This window comes from Maniola hyperantus, chromosome Z, assembly GCF_902806685.2.
Source record: "Maniola hyperantus chromosome Z, iAphHyp1.2, whole genome shotgun sequence".
NCBI lineage: Eukaryota > Metazoa > Arthropoda > Insecta > Lepidoptera > Nymphalidae > Maniola > Maniola hyperantus.
Window position 1 is genome coordinate 13,915,523 of NC_048564.1, and position 24,123 is coordinate 13,939,645.

General features: G+C 40.0%; 2 protein-coding genes across 2 annotated transcripts in view; one reads left to right on the forward strand and one right to left on the reverse strand.

Moving 5' to 3' along the window:
• Positions 1–24,123, forward strand: part of LOC117995436 (N(G),N(G)-dimethylarginine dimethylaminohydrolase 1) — a 408,993-nt gene that overhangs the window by 233,936 nt on the left and 150,934 nt on the right. The gene's annotated exons all lie outside the window — the stretch shown is intronic.
• Positions 1–24,123, reverse strand: part of LOC117995781 (glutamate receptor 1-like) — a 307,480-nt gene that overhangs the window by 198,988 nt on the left and 84,369 nt on the right. Inside the window, exon 4 of the mRNA XM_069508830.1 lies at positions 19,077–19,229. Coding sequence (XP_069364931.1) covers positions 19,077–19,229 — 153 coding nt within the window. The remainder of the gene's footprint in view (positions 1–19,076; positions 19,230–24,123) is intronic.

Here is a 24,123-nt window from a genome sequence, read left to right on the forward strand (position 1 = left end):
TGTATTTTTATCCCGATACAAAGCGCGCCGGCGTCAATAACGACACTTGTGGCGATATTAAAAATGTAATTAAATACGGTTGGTTTTTGAATTTTCGGATTTTGGATCGCCTTGTGCTGGATGGACTAAATTGCTTTGTTTTATGACTAAGGCTCAGTGGCGGATTATCTCTTAGGCAAAATAGGCACGTGCCTAAGGGCGCGAGGTTGCGAAGGGGCGCTCGCGATCATGTAGGGTTGGATTAGCGAGAGTTTGCGCTTCGGATATCTTCGTTTCTATTCAAAACTACCAGTTCTGCAATGAGACGATTCCTCGTTCTTTCCAAGTTAGGTAGTAAAAAAATTAATATGTCTGCTATAGGGGCGCCTATGAGGTGCTTTCCTGGGGCGCTCTCAACATTCTGCTAAGGCTAGTCGTATTTTGGTTATAATTTCATACGAATCTGACTCGTGCCAACACGTACGAACACGCACAAACAATCCCGAGTCCGACATCCCGAAGTGTGTAAGTACGACTAACACGCCCGCAGTCTGCTTAGTACCTACTTGGAAGGGGGGGACTGTTCTACGTATTCGTAAATGCTTGCATGCATCAAATTCGTACGAAAATCTTAAGTACAAATAGCCTATAACAATGCCCGCAAATTTGGATCGCGTGGCTTTAGATTTTAAGTGTTTTAAGTAGTAAAGCAAGAAAACCTAGTCTGTAACCGTAACCGCCCTTACTTGGCAGCCATATAAAGTCGCGCTAACGACTAATGTGTAGTATCGTAGATGATTGAAAACTTGTATGGCTTGATACTTTGATTGACTCTATGCATCGTATTACGGAAATGGGTTTAATCGTAACTAAGTTTTATTAAAAGGTAGTATAGTTGAATAGGACTATTTACCATCCTTTTATCCATTATCCTACCAGTACAGCAGCCAACGCCTTTTTCTTAGTGATTAATAACAGGCTGAAATTTCATGAGTAGATTCGGTTCAACGAGACGCTCAAGTGTTTCCTGTGAAAATTCTCGATAGAGGTAGATATTGTAATCATCATCATCATCAACCGATAGACGTCCTCTGCTGGACATAGGTCTCTTGTAGGGACTTCCACACGCCACGGTCTTGCGCCGCCTGATTCCAGCGGCTCCCTGTGAAAATTTTACTCCCAAGATGGTTAAATAGGGGATAAAAGTCTGTATGAAAGTCCGTCATTTTTCAAGTTATTTCTTAGATAATTGGTAGTTGGGTTTTCGGTTACAAATAAAGAAATATCTGTTTCATGATTTTTGGAAATCCTACTTCCATGTCGTTTTTATAAATTCCATCCGAGCGAAGCTGGGGCAGGTCTGCTAATCTATCTAAATATATAAAAGGAAGAGGTGACTGACTGACTGACTGATCTATCAACGCACAGCTCAAACTACTGGACGGATCGGGCTGAAATTTGGCATGCAGATAGCTATTATGACGTCGGCATCCGCTAAGACAGGATTTTTGAAAATTCAACCCCTAAGGGTGTGAAATAGGGGTTTGAAATTTGTGTAGTCCACGCGGACGAAGTCGCGGGCAACTGCTAGTATAATATATAGAAGATAGGTAATAGTATGTGTATATCTACTGCGGTGTGAACTCCCAACAATATGTATCATATCTGATGCTCAACTAAGCGGTTACAAGAAACTAAACTATGCTACTAAATTATTACTAAAAGCGAATAAGGGTTAACCCTCGCACGATCGAGAACAAAAAGTTGTTGCGGTTTGTGAGATGTCATCCTCCATTAACTAAAGAGCTGGTGGCTAAAATTATAACATCATTAGCTCGTACAGAAAAGAGAGGAAAAGAGCCTCCCCTTGTGTGTTGTTTCGGATTGACTATGCTGGGTAGGCCATATTGGCCGCTACAGCGTCACCGGGGAGGTTGGCGAGCGCGAAGCTCCGCCTGGTGGTGAGCCCTAGGGTTTGAAGAAATAATTCGAGAGGTCGGGGGGCAACGTCCTCCTAAGGGCGCCTCCTGTGAGGCTCGGACTACGGCTTAGGATGACGTTGGGATGGGTGGAGTTGTTGGACTACTGGTTAGTCCGCACCCTCGAGACCGTGGCGTGAGTCCACGTCCGGGTGACGTTAGAAATCGGGGACCTAGAGCCTCCCCGCGTTGTGCTTCGTTTTATACCGATCACAAGCACCCGTGGGGGTGATTACGTAAAACGTTGCAGTAGCGACAGCAACGCGACAGTTCATTTGCTGTCTCTCTTCTTCTTCTTATTTTGCTTTGTAGCTATTGCTGTCTCTCTCTAGCCGTTGTTACGTGTGACGTTTGACAGCAATGATCGCGAGATTTACGCCTGTCGCAAGCCTGTTGCGAGATACGTAATCACCCTGCCGGCGTCCCTAGAAGCAGTCCCTACCTACCACACACACAGATAAGTTGGCTGACTAATCTTTTCAACACGACGGCCACGTTTAAGACCGAGTTATCGCCGTTTCGGCTTTTTATACTGCCCATGTTTGAGGTGATCGTTGACTTGGGAAGAAGAAACAGATTAGCTCGTATTAGTGGTGATAATAAGAAAAACACCCGGCTGAGTTTGTTGTGGGCTCTTCTCTGAACTGGACACGTTTGGAACCCCCGTAGCTTTAGTTCATGTAAGTAATTATCACCATTACATCTTACAAATTCAACAACTCTCGTCGACAATCCATTTGTAACCACAAGCTTCGTAAATTGCAAGAACTGTACTAAATAAAGCCTAATATAGAAATTACCACCAGCTCTCTAGGTACATTGTCAGTTTAACCCGCTTCAGCCAAACTTGGCCATGCATGCCCGGGCGAGTGACAAACACTAATTTGCCGGAAAACTTTGCCCGGGCACAATCCCAATCTTCGCAAAGCGTTCGCAAAGTACGCAATAATTTGACAACTTCAAAGTGTCATTTAGGCGCTCATAGGCAACAGATGGCGTTGGTGCTAAGTACATTGGAGCCTAAGGCCTGGAGTAGAGGCTCATTAGTTCTACCTTTATTATTATAGCATAAACTGCCTTGGTTAACAAGTTCAACGGCGGACAGGCTGGTGTTCCGGTTATTAGTATATAAAACTCCGTACAAAAAGACTTCTCACGCGCCATTTTAACTCTATGGGTCAACTGTCATGTCAAAAGTACGGTTCACCTTTAAAATGAGGACTACAATCGTACTTTTGACATGACATTTGACACATAAAGTTAAAATGGCGCGTGAGAACTCATTTTTACGCATTATAAACCAATTTTCTTGTATGGAGTGGCTGGGGTATAGCAGTAATAAAGTATCTGCGTTTATCTTCTGCAAATCACGATCCACCCATAACCGGCTCACTACAGAGAGGTATCCTCTAAGTATGAGAAGGCTTTAGGCCATAGTCCACCAAGCTGGTCAAGTGCAGATTGGCAGACTTCTTTTTTTTTGTTTTTTAATAGATATAGCGAGCAAACGAGCAGGCGGGTCACCTGATGTTAAGTGATTACCGCCGCCCATGAACATTTGCAGCACCAGAGGAACCGCCGATGCGTTGCCGGCCTTTTAGGAATTCGTTGGTCCGCCCCTTGACTTCACACACCTTTGAGAACATTATGGAGAACTCTCAGGCATGCAGGTTTCCCCACGATGTTTTCCTTCACCGTTAAAGCGAGTGATATTAATTAATTTCTTAAAAGGCACATAATTCCGAAAAGTTAAATGTCGGGATCGAACCCCTACCTCCCGAACAGGAGGCGAATCATAACCACTAGGCTATCACGATCTCTCCTGCACAAACTCATCATAATCCCAATATCCCCAGAGATAAATCCCCTCAGATTTATTTTTACTATGATTGTAATTAATTAATCATTATCACAATCGGCTAAGCCTAATAGCAATTTTCATTTAATTAGGGACTGATTGCCATCGCAAACTCTAAATACTAAATGAATAGGTACTAAAAGAACTGTCTTTTCCCGTGCATTTTCCAAAAAAGCTATTTCATGCAAACCTTGTCCTGACAATAAAATTACAAACAACAAAAAAACCGGCCAAGTCTGAACCGAAAGTTCCCTACTGCAACTACAGTCGCATTTTTTCGACATTAGAATAGAATAGAATAGAATAGAATTTTTTTTATTCATGTAAACTTTTTACAAGTACTTATGAATAGTCAGGTAGTTTTAATTTACCACTGGAATGCCGTTCCATTTTACACGATAAATCAAAAACTACTATGCGTAAAAATAAATGAAAATCTGTTTTAGAATTTACAAATAAGGCCCTTTGATATTGCACATTTGATTTAGTAATCTTACTTTGAAAGTTGAAAATACTAATTCTTTTTTATGACTTCATTTTTTTTTATGTAACCACGACTTAAAATATAATATAATACTATTTTATAATAATGACACGCTTATTAAAAATCAAATGCCAAACGATTAAATAAATAAATGTAACTACAAATTCACGTTTTACGGATGTTTTCCTTTACTTGCGCTATAAGACCTCCTACCTGCCAAATTTCATGATTCTAGGTCAACGGAAAGTACCCTACAGGTTTTCTTTATTGACACGACAGACAGACGGACAGATGGACAGACAGACAGACAACAAAGTAATCCTAAAAGGAAGGCCTAAAAAAGAATTATCCAATTGATTGCAGTCGTTCGGAAATTATGCGTCTAGAAAATTAGTCAAATTTAGTCTAGAATATGAAATAAATAATTCAGAGTACGTGTTTTAGTCTAGAAATTGCCGAAAAGCTAACCCGGTTTTTTAATAAGCCACAGCGAATAGAGCCGTCCACTGTTGGACATAGGTCTCTTTTAAGGACTTCCACACGCCACCGTCTCACGCCGCGTGGATCCAGCGGCTCCCCGAAATTTGTTTGATGTCGTCTATTTCACCCACTGCGGACTTTTCCAACGCTGCGATTTCTGGTGCGAGAACGCCACCCCTTCTTGGGACTCCAACGTCTATCGATTTTTCGAACTAATCGTATGCGCCGTGCCGTATACATTGCGACCTCAGCTTCGCAACCTATGTTGGTTACTTTTCTCCTCATTTCTGATTTGATCACCTCATAAGAAAGCTCGAGTAACTTAGCGGGCGATAGAGAGAGCTATACTTGAAGCTTCTCTTCGTGAATAAATCAGAAATTATTGAATTAAAATTAAGTAAATCAGAATTGATTTTACTACTCAAGTATTAGAGGCGCCGGGATAATCTACCTGGTAATGTGTGGTACAGCTTTAAAAAATAAACGTTTTTCTTCTTCTTCAAAATTGATTATCGATGAAAAATCGTGTGCATCATAGTGATGGGTAATGGGCGGGCGCCCAGCTATTTGAGTCGGCAGGAATTCGAGGGTGGCTTGGCTGGATCGTGTTGCTATGTGCGAATGGCGCACCTCGGTGCAGAGAGATGAAATTTCTAGAATCTAGAGGGAGTGTTTTTTTTAAATTCAGATACAAGTTAGCCCTTGACTGCAATCTCACCTGATGGTAAGTGACGATGCAGTCTAAGATGATAGCGGGCTAACCTGGAAGGCGTATGGCAGTTTTTATTAAACCCATGCCCCTTTGGTTTCTACACGGCATCGTACGGAACGCTTAATCGCTTGGCGGCACGGCTTTGCCGGTAGGGTGGTAGCTAGCCACGGCCGAAGCCTCCCACCAGACCAGACCAGTAATTAAGAAATTATAAAATTCCAAATCCCTGCCAGGAATCGAACCCGGGACCTCCCACTAATAAGACCACAGCGCTCACCACTGCGCCCGGGAGGTCGTCAGGGAGTGTTGTCCCGCAAAAGGACAATGACAGAATTTCTATAGAACCGTAACCCATTTTATTATATAAAAGTCGTTTACACGTATGCTTTATGCAGCATTTTGTTGCTGTTTCATCACTGATAACTAAACATAGGATTTGACACCTCTAGAACTTGCGGTTTTTCATTGAATACAAGATTAAGTCACATAATATTCTGACGTAGGCATCCACTAAGAAAGGATTTTCGAAAATTCAATCCCTAAGAGAGTGAATATTTCACTCTCTTTTTGAATTATGTGTAGTCCACGCGGACGAAGTAACGAGCATAAGCTAGTAACTTAATAAAATCGCTTTCTTAAGCAAGTTTTAGGGCATTGTTACGAGAGTGAAACAGATAAATACAATAAATTAGTTGCAAATTTTTTACACCTTATGTATGAGATCTGTATCTGGTAAATTAAAACTACCTGACTATTCATAAACACTTGTAAAAAGTTTACATGAATAAAAAACATTCTATTCTATTCTATTCTATCTCTATGTTCTACAACTCTATGGCTCGATGGGGAGAAAGGCGTTCGCATCGCGCGGGTGGATTTTAATCTTTCACTAGAGATCAGTGGATTGGAGTAATATAGAAAAACGGAACTTCCATAGATTTTTATTTAAACTTAGCACCTCTTTCGTAGCAGACTAGGCACATAGCAATTAGCACATGTCTCTAAAGTACGTACTAGATGATGCCCGCGACTTCGTCCGCGTGGATTTTCAGGGATAAAAATAGCCTATGTCAGTCTTCAGGTCTTATATTAGCCATGAAAAAATACGTTGATCCGTTGTGACGTGATTGAAGGACAAACCAATAAACCGACAAACAAACACACTTTCGCATTTATAATATAGGTAGTGATAGTAGCTGCAATCACTGATTTTTTTCTTTAATAAGAATCAAACAGTTCTGCTTTATGTCTTTACCATACAGTTGAAATTGGCATGAAGAAATTTCTAAGGAGAACCGAAGAGAGCGCTGCTTTAAATCCTCGACGCTATGGCAAAGTAAATAAAGTTGAATTCGGGTTGTTATTAAAGAAAGACGCTGCGCCTTGGTACCAATCCACTACACAATAATGCGTTATGCCTAAAGTTCTCTTAAACCTCAACAAATTACTTGGCTCAACTGCGGACAGGCCGGTGTTTTGGTAGTAGTATTATTTAATTATCATCATCATCATCACCATAATCAACCCATCGCCGGCCCACTGAAAAGCACGGGTCTCCTCTCAGAGTGAGAATGCTTTTGGCCATAGTCTACCACGCCGGCCAAGTTCGGATTGGCAGACTTCACACACCTTTGAGAACATTATGGAGAACTCTCTGGCATGCAGGTTTCCTCACGATGTTTTCCTTCACCGTTAAAGCAAGTGACATTTTAATTACCTACTTTAAAAAAACGCACATAACTCCGAAAAGTTAGAGGTGCGTGCCCGGGATCGAACCCCCGACCTCCGATTGGAAGGCGGACGTCCTAACCACTAGGCTACCACAGCTTTTTTTAATTATAGTCCGTACAAAATGATTTTTCACGCGCCATTAGGCCATGAGTCCAACACACCGCGCGCAACGGTGCAGAGTTCAGACGTTAGGTTAGGTTAAAATGTAAGGATTTTAGAATAAATTTAGTAAAATTCTATCTTCGTTTCCTTCAAAAATCCTTCTGGCTGCCGTTTAATGTAACTTACCATCATAACATACAATAATACAAACACGATTTTATGATATTCAAAAGTAGTAATGTTCTGCATCATCATCATCAACATCGGTTGATGTCGACTGCTGGACATAGACGTCCACTGCTCTACATAGGTCTCTTGTACATGCCATGCCCATTGCCACTTCAGCTTCGCAACTCGTTAAGCTATGTCGGTTACTCTAGTTCTAATACGGATTTCCTCATTTCTGATATGATCACGTGGAGAAACTCCAAGCAAAGCTCTTTTCATCGCCTACCATAACATATAATAATACAAACATGATTTTATGTTATTCAAAAGTGGTAAGAATTTAATTCTATGAGAGCCCGGCGGTCGTGAATATGAAACGGCGAAGAATTGACCACGACCCGCGGTGCAAAGATTAAATTGAATCGGGCAACTTGCCAAATACACCGGGGCGAAAGTGCAAAATATTATTATGTTGATTTCGTTCTTTAAGTAAGGAATCGTTATACTACTGTCTGATCTGGGACAAACCTTCACCTCCCATGGCACCACCAACATCTCGGTTGTATGGGCCGAATCGCGGGAGAGTGCTCATTCGGTACTTGCTCTTGGCGTTTTCCCGGGGCACCTTTTTGACTCCCTACAAATTATTTTACATCTCCTTCTTGTCCCTTATGCTCACGCTCCCCCCTTGGGGGCTAGACGTCACTAATACAGCTGAGATCCCCGCTGCTGCTACTCCGTGCGATGAGACGAGTTCCGCGTAGAAGATCGGCCCCGCTTCCCCACGTACAATCCCATCTAACTACTACTATCTGATTTGTTCTGCATCATCATCATCAACCGATAGACGTCCATTGCTGGGTATAGGTCTCTTGTAGGGATTTCCACACGCCACGGTCTTGTGCCGCCTGAATCCAGCAGCTCCCTCCGACTCACTTAGTGGGGAGAAGGTCTGCCAACGATGCGCTTTTCGGTGCAGGGTTGCCATTCCAGCACCTTGGAACTCCAATCTCTATCGGGTTTTTCGAACTATGTGCCCTGCCCATTGGCCATTGCCACTTCAACTTCGCATCCCAAGAGCTATGTTGGTTACTCTGGTTTTCCTACTTGCGTTCTGCATACTTTATTTAAACTTTATCTGAGCGTCTGTTACAGGATCACGTCAAGGTTACAATATTATTTTTGTCATTAGAATGCAAAATTCAAATCAAATGAACAAACCACGAACAAACTAACTAATAAACTATCTCTGTAATTCTGGTAACAATAAAGTTGTTTTAAATTAATTTAAATTAATAAAAAGAGAAACTAGAAAGCGAGTCATTATATTACATTGTCGTCCAGATCCAATTTATGTTAGTAAATAGTCAAAATCTCTAGTTAATCGTAAAGTTTAAATTCGATTGCACTTTTTGATTGCACAAGTCACCCTTTGAACACAACAATGTTACACAAGGTTACAGCTGAAAATCAGCGTCCTGCATCTTATGTGTGTTAATGCAATACAAATGCAATACATTATGCTGAGCTGTACACCCAATTAAGCTGGTGTCACAGATGAAAATGTTACATTTGTACTTTGTTTTTATCTGTGACACCAAGGCTTGACCTTAATTTCCGAACATTTGGGCATTCCGAACCAGTGGTAAATTATCTGACGATTCAAAAGCACTTGTAAAAGTTTACTTGAATAAAAATGTATTCTATTCTATTCTTATAAATTATTGTAAAAACTACATAGAATCAAATGTTAATCTCTCTTTCCGTTTAATGTGAATTCTTTGTACAAAAACTTGAGCCCAGAGTTGCCGCGAAAATTCAGAATTCCACCGGTCCCAAGTGGCAAAAGTTCCAATAGACTCGAGGGTCACATATAAATGAAATGCCTTTTAAAATAGCTGGCTTGAGTGGATTGAGATGACAAGGAAAGAAAAGGGAATTTCTTCTTTTGACAATAATTCTCAGATGGTTCTACCACAGAATACTATTATTATGTAATACGAGAAATGGTGACAGTAAAAAGAAAACCCGGCTTCTTTTTAGACCGTTTGGAATCCTCGTAGCTTTAGTTTTAAGTTTAATTAATTATCACCATTACATCAATATATTACTACAAATTCAACAATTGACAATCAAAAAGTGTAACAATGGTATCCATCTATACATATAAAAAGAAAAGCTGACTGACTGACTGACTGATCTTTGACTATCAAAGCATAGCACAAACTACTAGACAGATCGAGCTGAAATTTGACATGCCGATAGCTATTATGACGTAGACATTTGCTAAGAAAGGGATTTTCAAAATACAACCGCTAAAGGTGTAAAATAGTGGTTTGGAATTTATGTAGTCCATGCGGACGAAATTGCAGGAATAAGCTAGTCTTAATATATAATAAGAAAAGCTGACTGACTGACTGACTGCCACTAAAACACTACTCTATCCCACATATTTTGTTACTCAGAAAATAAGGCCGGTTTGGCTCTATCGGGATCTTGCTCTATAAGCATTTCATACAATTGATGCTTCAACGCTTACCTAAGCATCTCTTTTCTTATCATCATCATCATCATCAACCAATAGACGTCCACTGCTGGACATAGGTCTCTTGTAGGGACTTCCACAAGCCACGGTCTTGTGCCGCCTGGATCTAGCGGCTCCCTGCGACTCGTCTGATGTCGGCCGTCCACCTAGTGGGGGGGGTCTTCCAACGCTCCGTCTTCCCGTGCAAGGTCGCCATTCCAGCACCTTGGGACCCCAACGTCTATCGGTTGTACGAACTATGTGCCCTGCCCATTGCCACTTCAGCTTCGCAACCCGTTGAGCTATGTCGGTTACTCTAGTTCTCCTACGGATCTCCTCATTTCTGATTTGATCACGTAGAGAAACTCCAAGCATAGCTCTCTCCATCGCCCGCTGAGTGACTCTGAGCTTTCTTATGAGGCTCATAGTTAGCGACCATATAGTCTCGGATCCATATGTCATCACTGGCAACACGCACTGTTCTTTTCTTATATTAGCAAACAATGGTGCTGATTGTATGGAACACAATCTGAATGCCATACACATTGACTTACATATTATTACTTCGTATACATAATACACGATGCTTTTAGTACCAGCGATCGACGATTTTTCGACTGCATCGATTTCGCATCGCGTTTAATTGATTTTCTGCATTCGATCGCTGTATAACGGGACGGTCCGAACGGACCGACAGACAGACAGACAACGAAGTGATCCTAAGAGTTCCTTTTTTTTCTGGAGGTACGGGCCCCAAAAAAGCGCCTTGAAGACGAAATCGGTCGTTGGACGCCATGTTTTCTTATCAAAACACGTCCCGTTGTAAGGATAGCGGATTTTTATGGCACTTACCGCTCTTCCGGGATCGCTGTTGTAGACAGGCAGGTATATTGAATTTACGTGCACTTAAGTGGTCTACAAGGGTATAACATAAAACATCCGTTGTCCGATGGCTGTTGAAACTTGGTGAACTTATTTTTATATAACTAGCTGCCCCGGCGAACTTCGTACCGCCTAACAGTCGATTCTTTTTCAGGCGATTTTTTAAATTTTTCTCTCCGTAAGATCCTTCCTCGTGCTTCAAGGAATATTATAAAAAAGAATTAGCGAAATCGGTTCAGCGGTTCTCGAGATTTGCGATGACCAACACATTTGGTGATTCATTTTTATATTATAGAGAAAAATCCCGATCAAAATGCCTTGGGCGATTTTTGAAAAATTAATGTGGTCTACGCCGCCGTCTACCACAATTAGTTATGGAACCATTTTCAACTGTGTGTTTTTGGCAAGGCAATCGTTTTTTTATTATTTTTTATTCTCCTTCTTTACTCATGAGTTGTATACTATAAATACTTTCAATAGCTTTTAATCTATCACTGCCCCTGTTATAAATGCGAAAGTGTGTTTTTTGTTGGATTATTGGTTTGTTGGTTTGTTGGTGTGTTGGTTTGTCCTTCAATTGCGAGTCAGGCTCGCGCAATGAGGGTTCCGTACTACAGTCGTATTTTTTTGACATTTTGCACGATAATTCAAAAACTATGATGCATAAAAATAAATAAAATCTGTTTTAGAATGTACAGGTGAAGACCTTTCATATGATACCCCACTTGATATAGTCACTCACTTCGAAAGTTGAAAATACTAATTATTAGTTCATGACCACAATTAATTTTTTTTTGTGTGATCTAACCCTAAATTCACGGTTTTCAGATTTTTCCCCAAATGTCAGCTATAAGATCTACCTACCTGCCAAATTTCATGATTCTAGGTCAACGGAAAGTAGGGGGTTTCTAGAAAAGAGATAGAAACACGAGCGACGTCGGGCGAACATATAGACCACAGCGCGCGGTGCAAAGATTAAATTGCACAGGGCAACTTGCCAAATACACTGAACCGAAATTACTAAATATTTTCAGTTCATATTTTTAGGGTTCCGTACATGTGAATGAAAATCGGAACCCTTATAGAATCACTTGTGTGTCTGTATGTCTGTTACCGACCGTATGCGATACCCACCAATCACTTGCATTGCTCCACATAGTATAGAAATGGTAGAAACAGCTTCAACAAAGCTATGTTTTTAGGGTTCCGTAGAAAACAAGGAACCCTTATAGTTTTGCCATGTCCGTCCGTCTGTCCGTCCGTCCGTCCTCGGTTAATCTCAGAGACTATTAGTGCTAGAAATCTGCAATTTGGCATGTTTATATGCAGGTATGCGTACTATCTTTGAATTTTGTACACTTCGAATTACGAACCAAATACCTAGGAACAACGGAAGAAGAACTTTTAAATCGGAGTAAGGCACCTGAGATTTTTTCGTATTTAATTTAATTTTGAATACAAATCACAATCTAATAGCCAAACCTTTAGATAATTTCAAGAGTAAGAACAATAAAACTTCTGAATAAAATAATCGAACCTTTAGAAAGAAGCAGCAAATGCTTAATTTTTCGAAAATATTTTATTCGTACATTTTTTTCAATTTCGATACAAGTTAGCCCTTGACTGCAATCTCACCTGGTGGTAAGTGATGATGCAGTCTAAGATGATAGCGGGCTAACCTGGAAGGGGTATGGCAGTTTTTATTAAACCCCTACCCCTTTGGTTTCTACACAGCAACGTACCGGAACGCTAAATCGCTTGGCGGCACGGCTTTGCCGGTAGGGTGGTTACTAGCCACGGCCGAAGCCTCCCACCAGACCAGACCAGAAATTTAGAAATTATAAAATTCCAAACCCCTGCCAGAAATCGAACCCGGGACCTCCCACTATTAAGACCAAAACGCTCACCACTGCGCCAGGGAGGTCGTCAAAAACATAAACTAAGTTGTCAGGAACCCAGAATTCAAAGTTCCCGTCTTTAAATGCTCTTTACGAAGAATTTGAATCCGAAGCCAAGGTAATCGTGAAAATTTACAATTCACCCTCAGCCAAAGTTTCAATAAACTCAAGGGTCACAAATAAATTGAGAGAAATAAAAGGTGTTATAAAATGGTCCGCCCGACTGCGGATTGAGATGCCGAGGAAATAGCAAGGATAAGAAAATGTACTTACCTAGGTACCTACGTAAAATATTTTCACAACTATTCCTGGCAGTGCGATCGATGTCAAACTATCTGACATTCTTGCTGCCTTCGATTTTTATGGCTCCGTACTCGAAGTATGCCAATGGGACCCTATTACTAAGCCTCCGTTGTCCGTCCGTCCGTCTGTCTGTCAGCGGGCTGAACCTGGTGGACGGTAATAGGTATAGAGTTGAAATTTTCCCAGAATGCTTATTTTTATTGCCGCTTTAACAACAAATAATAAAAATTTCAAAATGGCTGCCTAAAAATTAAAAAAGATTATAAAGTGTTCTTGTATGATCGTACGGAACCCTTCGTGTTCGAGTCCGACTCGTCCTGGACTGATAAGTAAATACTTCACATTTTGCTATATTAAAGAAGAGGCGGCCAATAAAGATTTTGCATAGAAACCCTACTCTACATGATCGCACGCGCCCCTTCGTAATCTCGCGCCCGTAGGCACATGCCTAGTTCGCCTTAGGGATAATCCGCCACTGCTCTTCAAGCATGCAGTTTTTGCAACTCCGAAAAGCAAGGGGTGTGTGGCTGGGATTGAACTCCGTTCCCTCCCAAATAGGAAGCCAAAGCCTTAATTACTAGGTTAACACCGCTTTGGTAAATGCTATAGTCCGTACAAAATGAGAACTCACCCGCCATTTTAGAATAGAATCGAATAGAATAGAAATACATTTGTTGGTTGATCCAACACACGATAAACACAAAGATTTACAAAAATCTAATCCAACAAGTAGGTACCTACTACCTAGCGTCTACAATGTGTCGTGCCAACGAAAAGGCCCGAACTCAGCTGAATGTTGTGGTTTTAACTCTAGGTATGTAGCAAAAGACATGTCAAAAGTAAATGACTAAAATCGTAGAGATAGTTAAAATGTTAAAATCTGTTAAAATCATGTTAAAATCAGATGACAATAAATGTAAAATGGCGACTGTCATTTTGTACATCATCATCATCAACCGATAGACGTCCACTGCTGGACATAGGTCTCTTGTAGGGACCTCCACACGCCACGGTCTTGCGTCGCCTGAATCCAGCGGCTCCCTGCGACTCATCTGATGTCCTCCATCTTCCAACGTGAGGGTCTTCCAACACTGCATCTTCCGGTGCGAGGTCGCCATTCTAGCACTTCGGGACCCCAACGTCTATCGGTTTTACGAACTATGTGCCCTGCCCATTGCCACTTCAGCTTTGCAAATCGCAACCCATTCATTCATTCATTTGTACCCATTCATTTTGTACGCTTTATTATTATTAATGTTCATAAAATGTAATTTTAACTATAATAAAAGATATAATTATAATGTAAGTACGTTTTGATAATTATGGACATTTTAGCATATAATTTTATAATACAGAATTCTAAACGCGTTAGCGCTGATGAAATTAATTACATTTTCATTGACATGATATTTAATCTATGATGTTATCATTGAACATGTATTGAAGTACAAAATTCATTTCATAACATGACATAATAAATTAATATTTTGGTGAAAAGTTTCATTAATTTTGAAATTCCAAGAAGATAGTATAAACTTAGTTGACGTTGCATAATATTTAAAACATAGTATTAGCAGAGAATACTAAGTCATCATCATCATGATCAACCCATTACCGGCTCACTACAGAGCATGGGTCTCCCTCTCTGAGAGGGGTTTTGGCCATAGTCTACCACGCTGGCCATGTGCAGATTGGTAGACTTCACACACCTTTGAGAACATTGTGGAGAACTCTCAGGCATGCAGGTTTCCTCACGATGTTTTCCTTCACCGTTAAAGCAAATGATATTTAATTACTTAATACCCACATAACTCCGAAAAGTTAGAGGTGCGTGCCCGGGATCGAACCACCGACCTCTGATTAGAAGGCGGACGTCCTAACCACTAGGCTATCACAGCAATACTAAGTATTACTATAGTATTAGTGTCTAGTAGAATTTGTACTACCTATGTACATCATGGATTAGCGACAAACAAGTCGCAGGGAGCCGCTAAGAGGTCCTAAAGGAGGTATATATACCAGGAAGACGAAAGCTTGTTTTCGGAGTAGGTATAGCAAATATTAAGGTCTTCGCACATTGGGCTCCACGGCAACTCCAATTCGACTTGACGAAGAAGAAGTATGAATAACTTTCTATCTTCTATTTGTACCTATTCTACTCCCTCTACAACCTCTCGCACTGCCAAGGTTCACTGGTAAAGATCTCTCATAGATATAAGTGTTTCCCTGTCCACTTTTACTATCTTTTTCTCTTTATTGTAAATGATCTTGGTACAAATTAAATTTTAAACATTACAAAGTAACAAATCAGTATTTGGTTTGAGTTACAAAAACTCGACACATTACAATAAAGTGTTACAAGTCTTTCCAGCTTAAGAAACACGATAATATAAATACGTTTCTATACTTTACAGTGAGTCGAGTCGGAGTAGAGTCAGCATCGAGTCTGTGTAACGTGCGAAGACCTTTATTAGTTTGGAGTTTTTTTTTAGTGCAAAGGTTGAGGTATTATAATTCAACTTTTAAGCCTATAAGCTACTAAAGATTCAGAATGCGACATAACAATATGAAGCATAGAATACATGAAACTCAATAAGGAAAGGTACAGCCACGTTAACAGAAAAGACAAGCCGTAAGAAATTTAATATCGGCCTAATCTATTGGTAAACCCCAGTAGATAGATCGATAAATAATATATACCTATATACTAACAAAGTTCTTACGATTTTATTGCTCTTGAAAGGTTTTGGGTGACTAGGGAAACGATATGGGATGACATTTTAGTACAATTTTGGTTTGTTTTTATTGGAATGTCTACTCCTACCCAAAAGTTTCATAGTGAAGCACGCTCGTAATACGAAATAATATTGTCACAGATACCATCACCACTACCACCACGTCTCGTTATTGTCACGCTGCGTTATTGCCGCGCTACGTTATTGCCACGCTACATTATTGGTACGCCACGTTGCCGCTACGTCATTTGGGACTACTATTTAACTACGCTAAGTTGCTGCTACGTCATGTTGGGGATACGGCATGTTGGGGCTACGCCTCGATGCTGCTACGGCATGTTGGGAGTACGCCTCGATGCTGTTACGGCATGTTGGGTAAATTCTAAAACAGAGTTTTATTTATTTATTTTTATGCATAATAGTTTTTGATTTATCGTGCAAAATGTCGAAAAAATACGACTGTAGTACAGAACCCTCGGTGCGCGAGTCTGACTTGCACTTAGCCGGTTTTTTTTATTTTATAAAGGCATTTTTCTAGGGTTTCATTTTAAATTGCGAGAGGAGATAAAAAGCGGGCGTTTCCTGATCAAAACACGTCTCGGACTAATGATGGCTTCGCGGATTTTTATGGCATTTCCGGTCCTTCAGCCTGTTTTTTTTATATCTTGGATAAATTTTTACTTCCTTTTTTCCTGATAAAAATGTTTAAAGCGTGTTATACGTATTTTTTGTCTACTGTTTTTATTTGCGACTGAATTTTAGTAACGTTTATATTATACGATACGTAAAAATATAACAAAAACATCAACGGAGTTTTAATCTGCGAGTAATTGTTAACCTGTCCATCAAAATTGTTTTGGATCTGTCAGAACACTGTAACCCGGGATGCAAGAGGATAGCTTGCATTTCGAATATACCGACAGTGCCAGTACACCAAATTTCGACAGAATAGGCTGTCTTTATGTCTGTCTCCTAGCTTTTCACGGCTCAACCGTTCAACCGATTTTGATGAAATTTGGTACAGAGCTAGCTTATATCCCGGGGAAGGACATAGGCTACTTTTCATCCCGGAAAATTGATGAGTTCCCACGCGATTTTTAAAAACCTAAATCCACGCGTACGAAGTCGCGGGCATCAGCTAGTATCTACTAAATATTTCAATGTCACACGTGGCGCGGAACACCTTTGAAGAATATGACAAAACAATATTACATCCCTAACTTTAATTAAAACACGTTTTGAATTTAGGTATGTCCGACTCCGATAATTACTCATAGTCAGAGTTTGAGGATGAGCCACATGTTTTCCGACTATGCCCATTGATGTAAGTTCGTACGAATATCATAGTCAGTAAATTAATAATCCAGCGGGAAATCAAATTCCGAAACTTATTTGGCCTGGGTAAGTTTACAAATTAAAAAGTTAAATTATTAAAAAACACCGGCCAAATGCGAGTCAGGCTCGCGCACCAAGGGTTTTGCAGTACAGTCGTATTTTTTCAACATTTTGCACAATAAATCAAAAACTATGATTTATAAAAATAAATAAAAATCTGTTTTAGAATCCACAGATGAAGCCCTTTCATATGATACCCCACTTGATATAGTTATCTTACTTTGATAATTGAAAATACTAATTTATAGTTCATGACCACAATTTAATTTTTTTTTGTCTGATGTGACCCCAAAATCACGGTTTTCAGATTTTTCCCCTAATGTCAGCTATAAGACCTACCTGCATACACATGATCCAAACCAACATCCAAAGAAACGTTCTTCCCTGTGTTGGGGACAATACGTAGAGAAACTTTCAGTTTTTATAAAATAACGAAGGTCTGGCACACACTGGCTCTCTCTCTATCAATATAGTCTGTTCTAACTTATTTATGTCCCTAGAAACGGACTGCGTCTGAAGCGGATGACGATTGACAGATGTGCGGACAGTGCACCGATGTTCGTTGGAACATCTCAACATAGTATAAAATAAAATCGCTTCCCGCGTCTGTATGTATGTATGTATGTATGTATGAACGCGTAGATCTTTTAAACTACGCAACGGATTTTAATGCGGTTTTCACCAATAGATAGAGTGATTCAAGAGGAAGGTTTATAGGTATAGTTTAATTCTCAAAAAAATGTAGATCCCTAGGGAAAGTGAAATAATGTGAATTAGGTCAGAAAAAATCCTCTCTATTTGAGAGTTTCCGAGGCGTGCGCTATCTAAATGGTCAAAGTTACACGAAAACAATGTATGGTGAAATTGTTTCTCTTATAAACTTCTACAAAAAAGTCCGCGCTAGCATACATGTATCCACATTAGTATATACATTGCACCCATGCGAAGCTGGGGCGGGTCGCTAGTGTTACTATAAAGTGCTACATCTAGTGAAACATTATATTATCGTTGTCGAGACGTCATATCAATAGCTATCGGAGTATGCCGCAGGCGTCCTCCCATTGTCCCATTCAATCCAATATCTTTAATAGTATACACAAACGATACTAATAACAAAATCCCCCGAAGATGGCCCGGGTTAGCGGAGATATTTGCTAACTCTTCGTAAATATTTCGCAAGCCATTGACATCGGCATTTATATAAAATTCCAACGATACATATTGTTCCTTAGAAATGTATCAACTAAAACTGTTTCCATTTTCTTGCAACTAAGTAGGTAGGTACCTATCTAACCTAATAAAAAGATTCCTGTTCATTCAATAAAACAGAGAAATATGATCAGTAGGCAGGTAGGTACGAAGAACGAACCCTTACCTAAGTGACTTGGACAAAATTAGGAAATGAATAATAGCTAGGCGGACTTCACACACTTTTGAAAACAATATGGAGAACTCTCGGGCCTGTAGGTTATCTAACGATGCCTATAATAATGTAAAAATTAAAAAACTACAAAATAATAATAGTGTTAAGAAACGCCTGTTGAAAAATAATAGCAAAGCATTCGTATTGTGAATTAGTTAAAAAAAATATATAGGGACTTTTAAATAATAATAGTTACGTTCGGATTTCAGTTTTCACACGTAAAAGGCCAACAAATTCCTAAAAAGCCGGCAACGCATCGGCGGTTCCTCTGGTGCTGCAAATGTTCATGGGCGGCGGTAATCACTTAACATCGGGTGATCCGCCTGCCCGTTTGCTCGCTATCTCTATTAAAAAAAACTATGAAATTTTCACGGTTAACTTAGAACAGACTTTCATGGAAAACAGTTGATACTTAGTACTTACTTAGTCGCGACAGCTTGAAAGCGTCAGCCGTGTTGATGACGTCCACAAAAAGCTGGAAGTCAAGCCCAGTCTTATTCTTTCTGTTAGTGTACTGAACCATGGCGAACTTGAACGCCTCCTGGATCTCATCCGAGTTTTGCTCAAAAACCACACCTGTAACAAAGAGAAATCTTTAAGATAACAAAAAAAACGTTTGAGCCGTGAAAGGCTGACAGACAGACAGACAGATAGACAGACACACTTTCGCATTTATAATATTAAAGTATGGATTTATACACTAGGGGTTTTTTTTTTTTTTTTTTTATTCTAAATTTTTTGGGATCTTTTAATCACTATGTGACTATGTCAGATCCATAGTACCCTAATAACACTTCTCTCTATTTTAACTTAGTACTTACATAATATTCTTACGTTTCTATTATTCTTAAAATAAATTCAAAAAGAGTTCTCGCGGCTGTGGAAAAAGGTACCGCGAGAACGCTTTGGAAAATACCCACATCCGATAAATTAAGGCAAAACCGAGTCATCATTGCGGCTCGCATTTCTTCACTCCGCACACACTCCACCAATAGATGGTGGGTATCTTCTATTAAACCACAAGTTGAACAATTTTTTTAGTCTATCGCCACTTTATTGGTGTAACATCCGTTAGATCAATTTTAACTATAAAATGTGGCCCATGTCACTCGGACCATAACAACAAATCAATTGACACCTCATTCATCAAAATCGGGCCAGTATGTAGTTTAGGCGCTCGGTGGAACACACAGATTTGTTCGTCCCGGTTAAAAAAATGGGCTGTAAAAGCTAGCAGACAGACAGACACATTTTAGCAATTTTATAATACTATCTGATGCCCACGACTTCGTTCGCGTCGATTTAGTTTTTTAAAAGATCCCATGGGAACTCTTTGATTTTCCGGGATAAAAAGTAGCCTGTGTATAGGTACCTACCAATGCAAAAAATCACGAAAAACCATTGCTCCGTTGCGACAAAGGACAAACCAACAAACCAATAAACCAGAAAGCCAACAAATCAACAAACAAACACATTTTCGCATTTATAGTAATTAATATGGGTAGGTACGAGTAGATAATTATCTACTCATGTGCTCTGAGCGAAACAAGCGAAAATCTTTATAGGTATTTATCTGGAGTCGACTGCCTGATTGAATAAAAGCCCCGATTGGCCATAGGTTATGAATATGAGTGGAGTGCGACCGGCATGGGCGATTTATTATTTAGTGGCACTCGCGCACTGCTGGTAATTTATAGTCCAGCCTAGGGCCAGAGAAAAATCCGATCATTGTTCTTGCCAGGAACAAATCGTTATTGAAACATTTTTCATCGATATCGGTATTAGTTGGACTAAGGATCTCACCTAATGCTAACATTTACTAGGTAGGTACCTACCCTAAGGCGCCGTCCTATTGCCATCGCTCGCGCGATGATGCGATGCGGTTTCATCGTGCGATGAAATACATTATGAACGCATCGCATGATCGCGCGATCTTCAATAGGACATTCAGTAGAACACAGTTTGCTTGAACGCACGGGACGCGCGATCATTTTCGTTTCGTCGGACGCCCGACGCACGCATCATCGCACGAGCGATGACAATAGGACGGCGCCTATAAGGGTTTTGATTCCCTTGACGGTTCTTGACTAACAAACAGACAAAGAAGTGATCCTATAAGGATCCTTTTTCTCATTTTCATTAGGTAGGTACCTATTAGCGCATTTTAATTGCTAAACACAGCGCACTGTAATAACAACTGTGTAATGTTATATCTATGGTCGGGTATTGAACTGTTTTGTTTGAATGAAAGAGCGAATTTATAGTTTTTAATCAGGCATGTTTAACGTTGCTGTAGTAACGCTATGGGATATTTATGTGAACAGGGATTATTGGCTCGGATAACAGTGTTAATCGGAATGGGAATTGCAGCGGTGGGAACAAATAGCGTGAATGGAATATTAGCTCATTATTTATGGCTAAAAACAGCGCACTATAATAACAACGTGTTCATGAAATTACAAGTTTCTGAAAGGAACGGAGTAGGTAGGCACCTAGGTACCTACCTAGTACCCACTTAGTGAAGATTTGATTGGATACACGATAGGCGAAATGGCAATCGGGGAGGGAACGTCACCCGCGCTCGCCCGCACCGGGTTAGCGCGGGGGCTATGCGGGTGTGCGGAGCGTTGCCTCCCCGATTGCCATCTCGACCTGTCGCGTAGGTATCATTATAGACTACACCAAGTTAATGGATTGGTAGCGGTGGGTAGTGGGGTAGTGGGGTAGTGGGGTAGTGGTTGTTGACACAAAAACTTAACGCAAATGCATTACGACGTCACTCAAGCTAGTAGAGAGAGAGCCAGCGCGTACCAGACCATCGTTATTTATAAAAGCGAAAAGTTTATCTGAGTATTGTCCCCAACACTGCATGCACAATATGCACTATATTCTCTATGACATTCTAAGCCTATGGACTAAGAGCTAGCGCGTGCCAGACTTTTGTTATTTTATAAAAGCTGAAAGTTTCTCTGCGTATAATTGTCTCCAACACAATGAAGAACGATCAGCGATTATCACATTTGAATCATGGGGCTTTAGAGCCTCAATAGCTCAACCGGTATAGGAGTGGACTGAAAACCGAAAGGTCGACGGTTCAAACCCCGCCCGTTGCACTATTGTCGTACCTACTCCTAGCACAAGCCTGACGCTTAATTGGAGAGGAAAGGGGAATATTAGTCATTTAACATGGCTAATATTCTTTAAAAAAAAAAAATGGCGAGGTAATAGAAGTGTAAAAAATCTCACGTCAATCTATAAAGTCTAATTTTTTAATATTTGCGTCGAAAAAGTATTAGAAATCACGTCATGCATAGTAACTTGGCTACCCCTTGCCAGACGCCCTTAAAGTTTATAAATTTTTTGTATTGTATTTATTTATTTATTAAAGAAGAATATTTACAGTTTAAGTACAACAAGTTTGGTGCATTCATAAACTTTAAATAAGTTTTTCCGTACACCAGTGCCGTCGACAGTCGATAGGTACCTACACGTAACACATTAATTTATTGGTATACTTAATACTTAAAAGCTAACTAACAATTACTTAATATAAACTAACAACATTGAGCTAAATGTAAGTTAGTTTAAACTAATAATAGGTAATAATAATAGGTAAAAAAAAACAATCATTTATATAATATAATGTAGGTAGGTAAGAAAAAGTTCATTACTAAATATCACAGCGGAATAGTAACACACGACGAGCGTAAGACGCTCACTCAAACTACTTCTGAATTTGACGTAAGATTTTTTACACCTTTATTTGATACCTGTTATCTCCCAAAGCCACCATAATCCAAACTTAATAATAGCTCATCTTTCCTCACTGTGTTGGGGACAATACGCAGAGAAACTTTCAGCCTTTATAAAATAACAAAAGTCTGGCACGCGCTAGCTCTTAGTCCATAGGTTTAGAATGTCATAGAGAATATTGTCACAGCGACCCCTTCTAGGTTTTGAGGTCACAGCGCACAAGTCGTGACGATTCCACTTCCCTTTGTTGACTAAAACGCATGGAATGATTTTAACTTTCTTTTGAAATTTTTACACCAAGGCTTTATACCAGAAGTAGATGATGCCCGCGACTTCGTCCGCGTGGATTTAGGTTTTTAAAATCCCGTGGGAACTCTTTAATTTTCTGGGATAAAAAGTAGCCTATGTCCTTCCCCGGGATATAAGCTAACTCTGTACCAAATTTCATCAAAATTGGTTGAATGGTTGAGCCGTGAAAAGCTAGCAGACAGACAGACAGACAGACACAATTTCGCATTTATAATAAAAATTGCGGACGGGCAGGAATCGAACCCGCGTCTCCTGGGATCGCACCCGACGCTCTGACCACAATGCTTGAATTTCCTTGAAGTGTAGGCAAAACACTATGAAAAAAAAAACGGCCAAATGCGAGTCAGACTCGCGCACTGAGGGTTCTGTACAACAATCGTATTTTATCAATATTTTGCACGATAGATCTAACGTTCTTTCTTTCTTCACGATAGATTCTAGAAAACTATTAGGAACCTATACCTACCTACTTAAAATAAATAAAAACTGTTTTAGAATGTAGGTAAGTAGGTACAGCTACTTAAAGCCCTTTCATAATATGATACTCCACTTGGTATCTTACTCTGAAAGTTGAAAATAGCAATATTTGTTCCTGAACACATTTTAATTTTTTTCTTGTGACACAACCACAAATTCACGGTTTTTAGATGTTTCCCCTCGTCTGTGCTATAAGACGTACCTTCCTGCCAAATTTCATGATTATAGGTCAACGGGAAGTACCCTATAGGTTTCTTGGCAGACAGATGAGACAGACCGACAACAAAGTGATCCTATAAGGGTTCCATTTTTCTTTCTGAGGCACGGAACCCTAATTACAAAATACCAGAGTATCTTCTCTATAGGTAAGTACCTAGTGACAGATTAGGTAATGATTAAAGGATCTTATCTACCTCTAAGTGAAGTTCTATCATAAATCATTATTAACGAAGGCCTTGTCTGAATTAATAATTGCTTTAGAGAAACATGAGTATTTTATAAAACTAGCAGCATGCCCATTTTGGTACCACACACCACGCATCTTATTTTGAATGATTTTTTTAAATATGTCACTCACCACGACCGCTCTGCCAAGAGTGTTTACCAAGAAGTAGAAGTACCTAGGTATAGATAGTTCAATCCATGATGACGCGCCCCACTCTTTGTCCCAATCGGTTACAACGCAAATGTGCTGTGTATTGTTAGCTTGTGAGTTCTATCGTACCTAAGTCGTAACGCACCGATCAGCGATGTGGGCACTCGCACAAGATAATAAATTAGGCAAAGATCACTCCCCGCACCCGTGGTTTCCTCGCACGAAAAATAGTGGAGCGCGTCTTCGTGGATTGAACTAGGTATCTAATATCTATACCTACATATAAATCTATGAAAAAAACATACAGAGGCTTAAAAATAGATGTAGTATGGATTG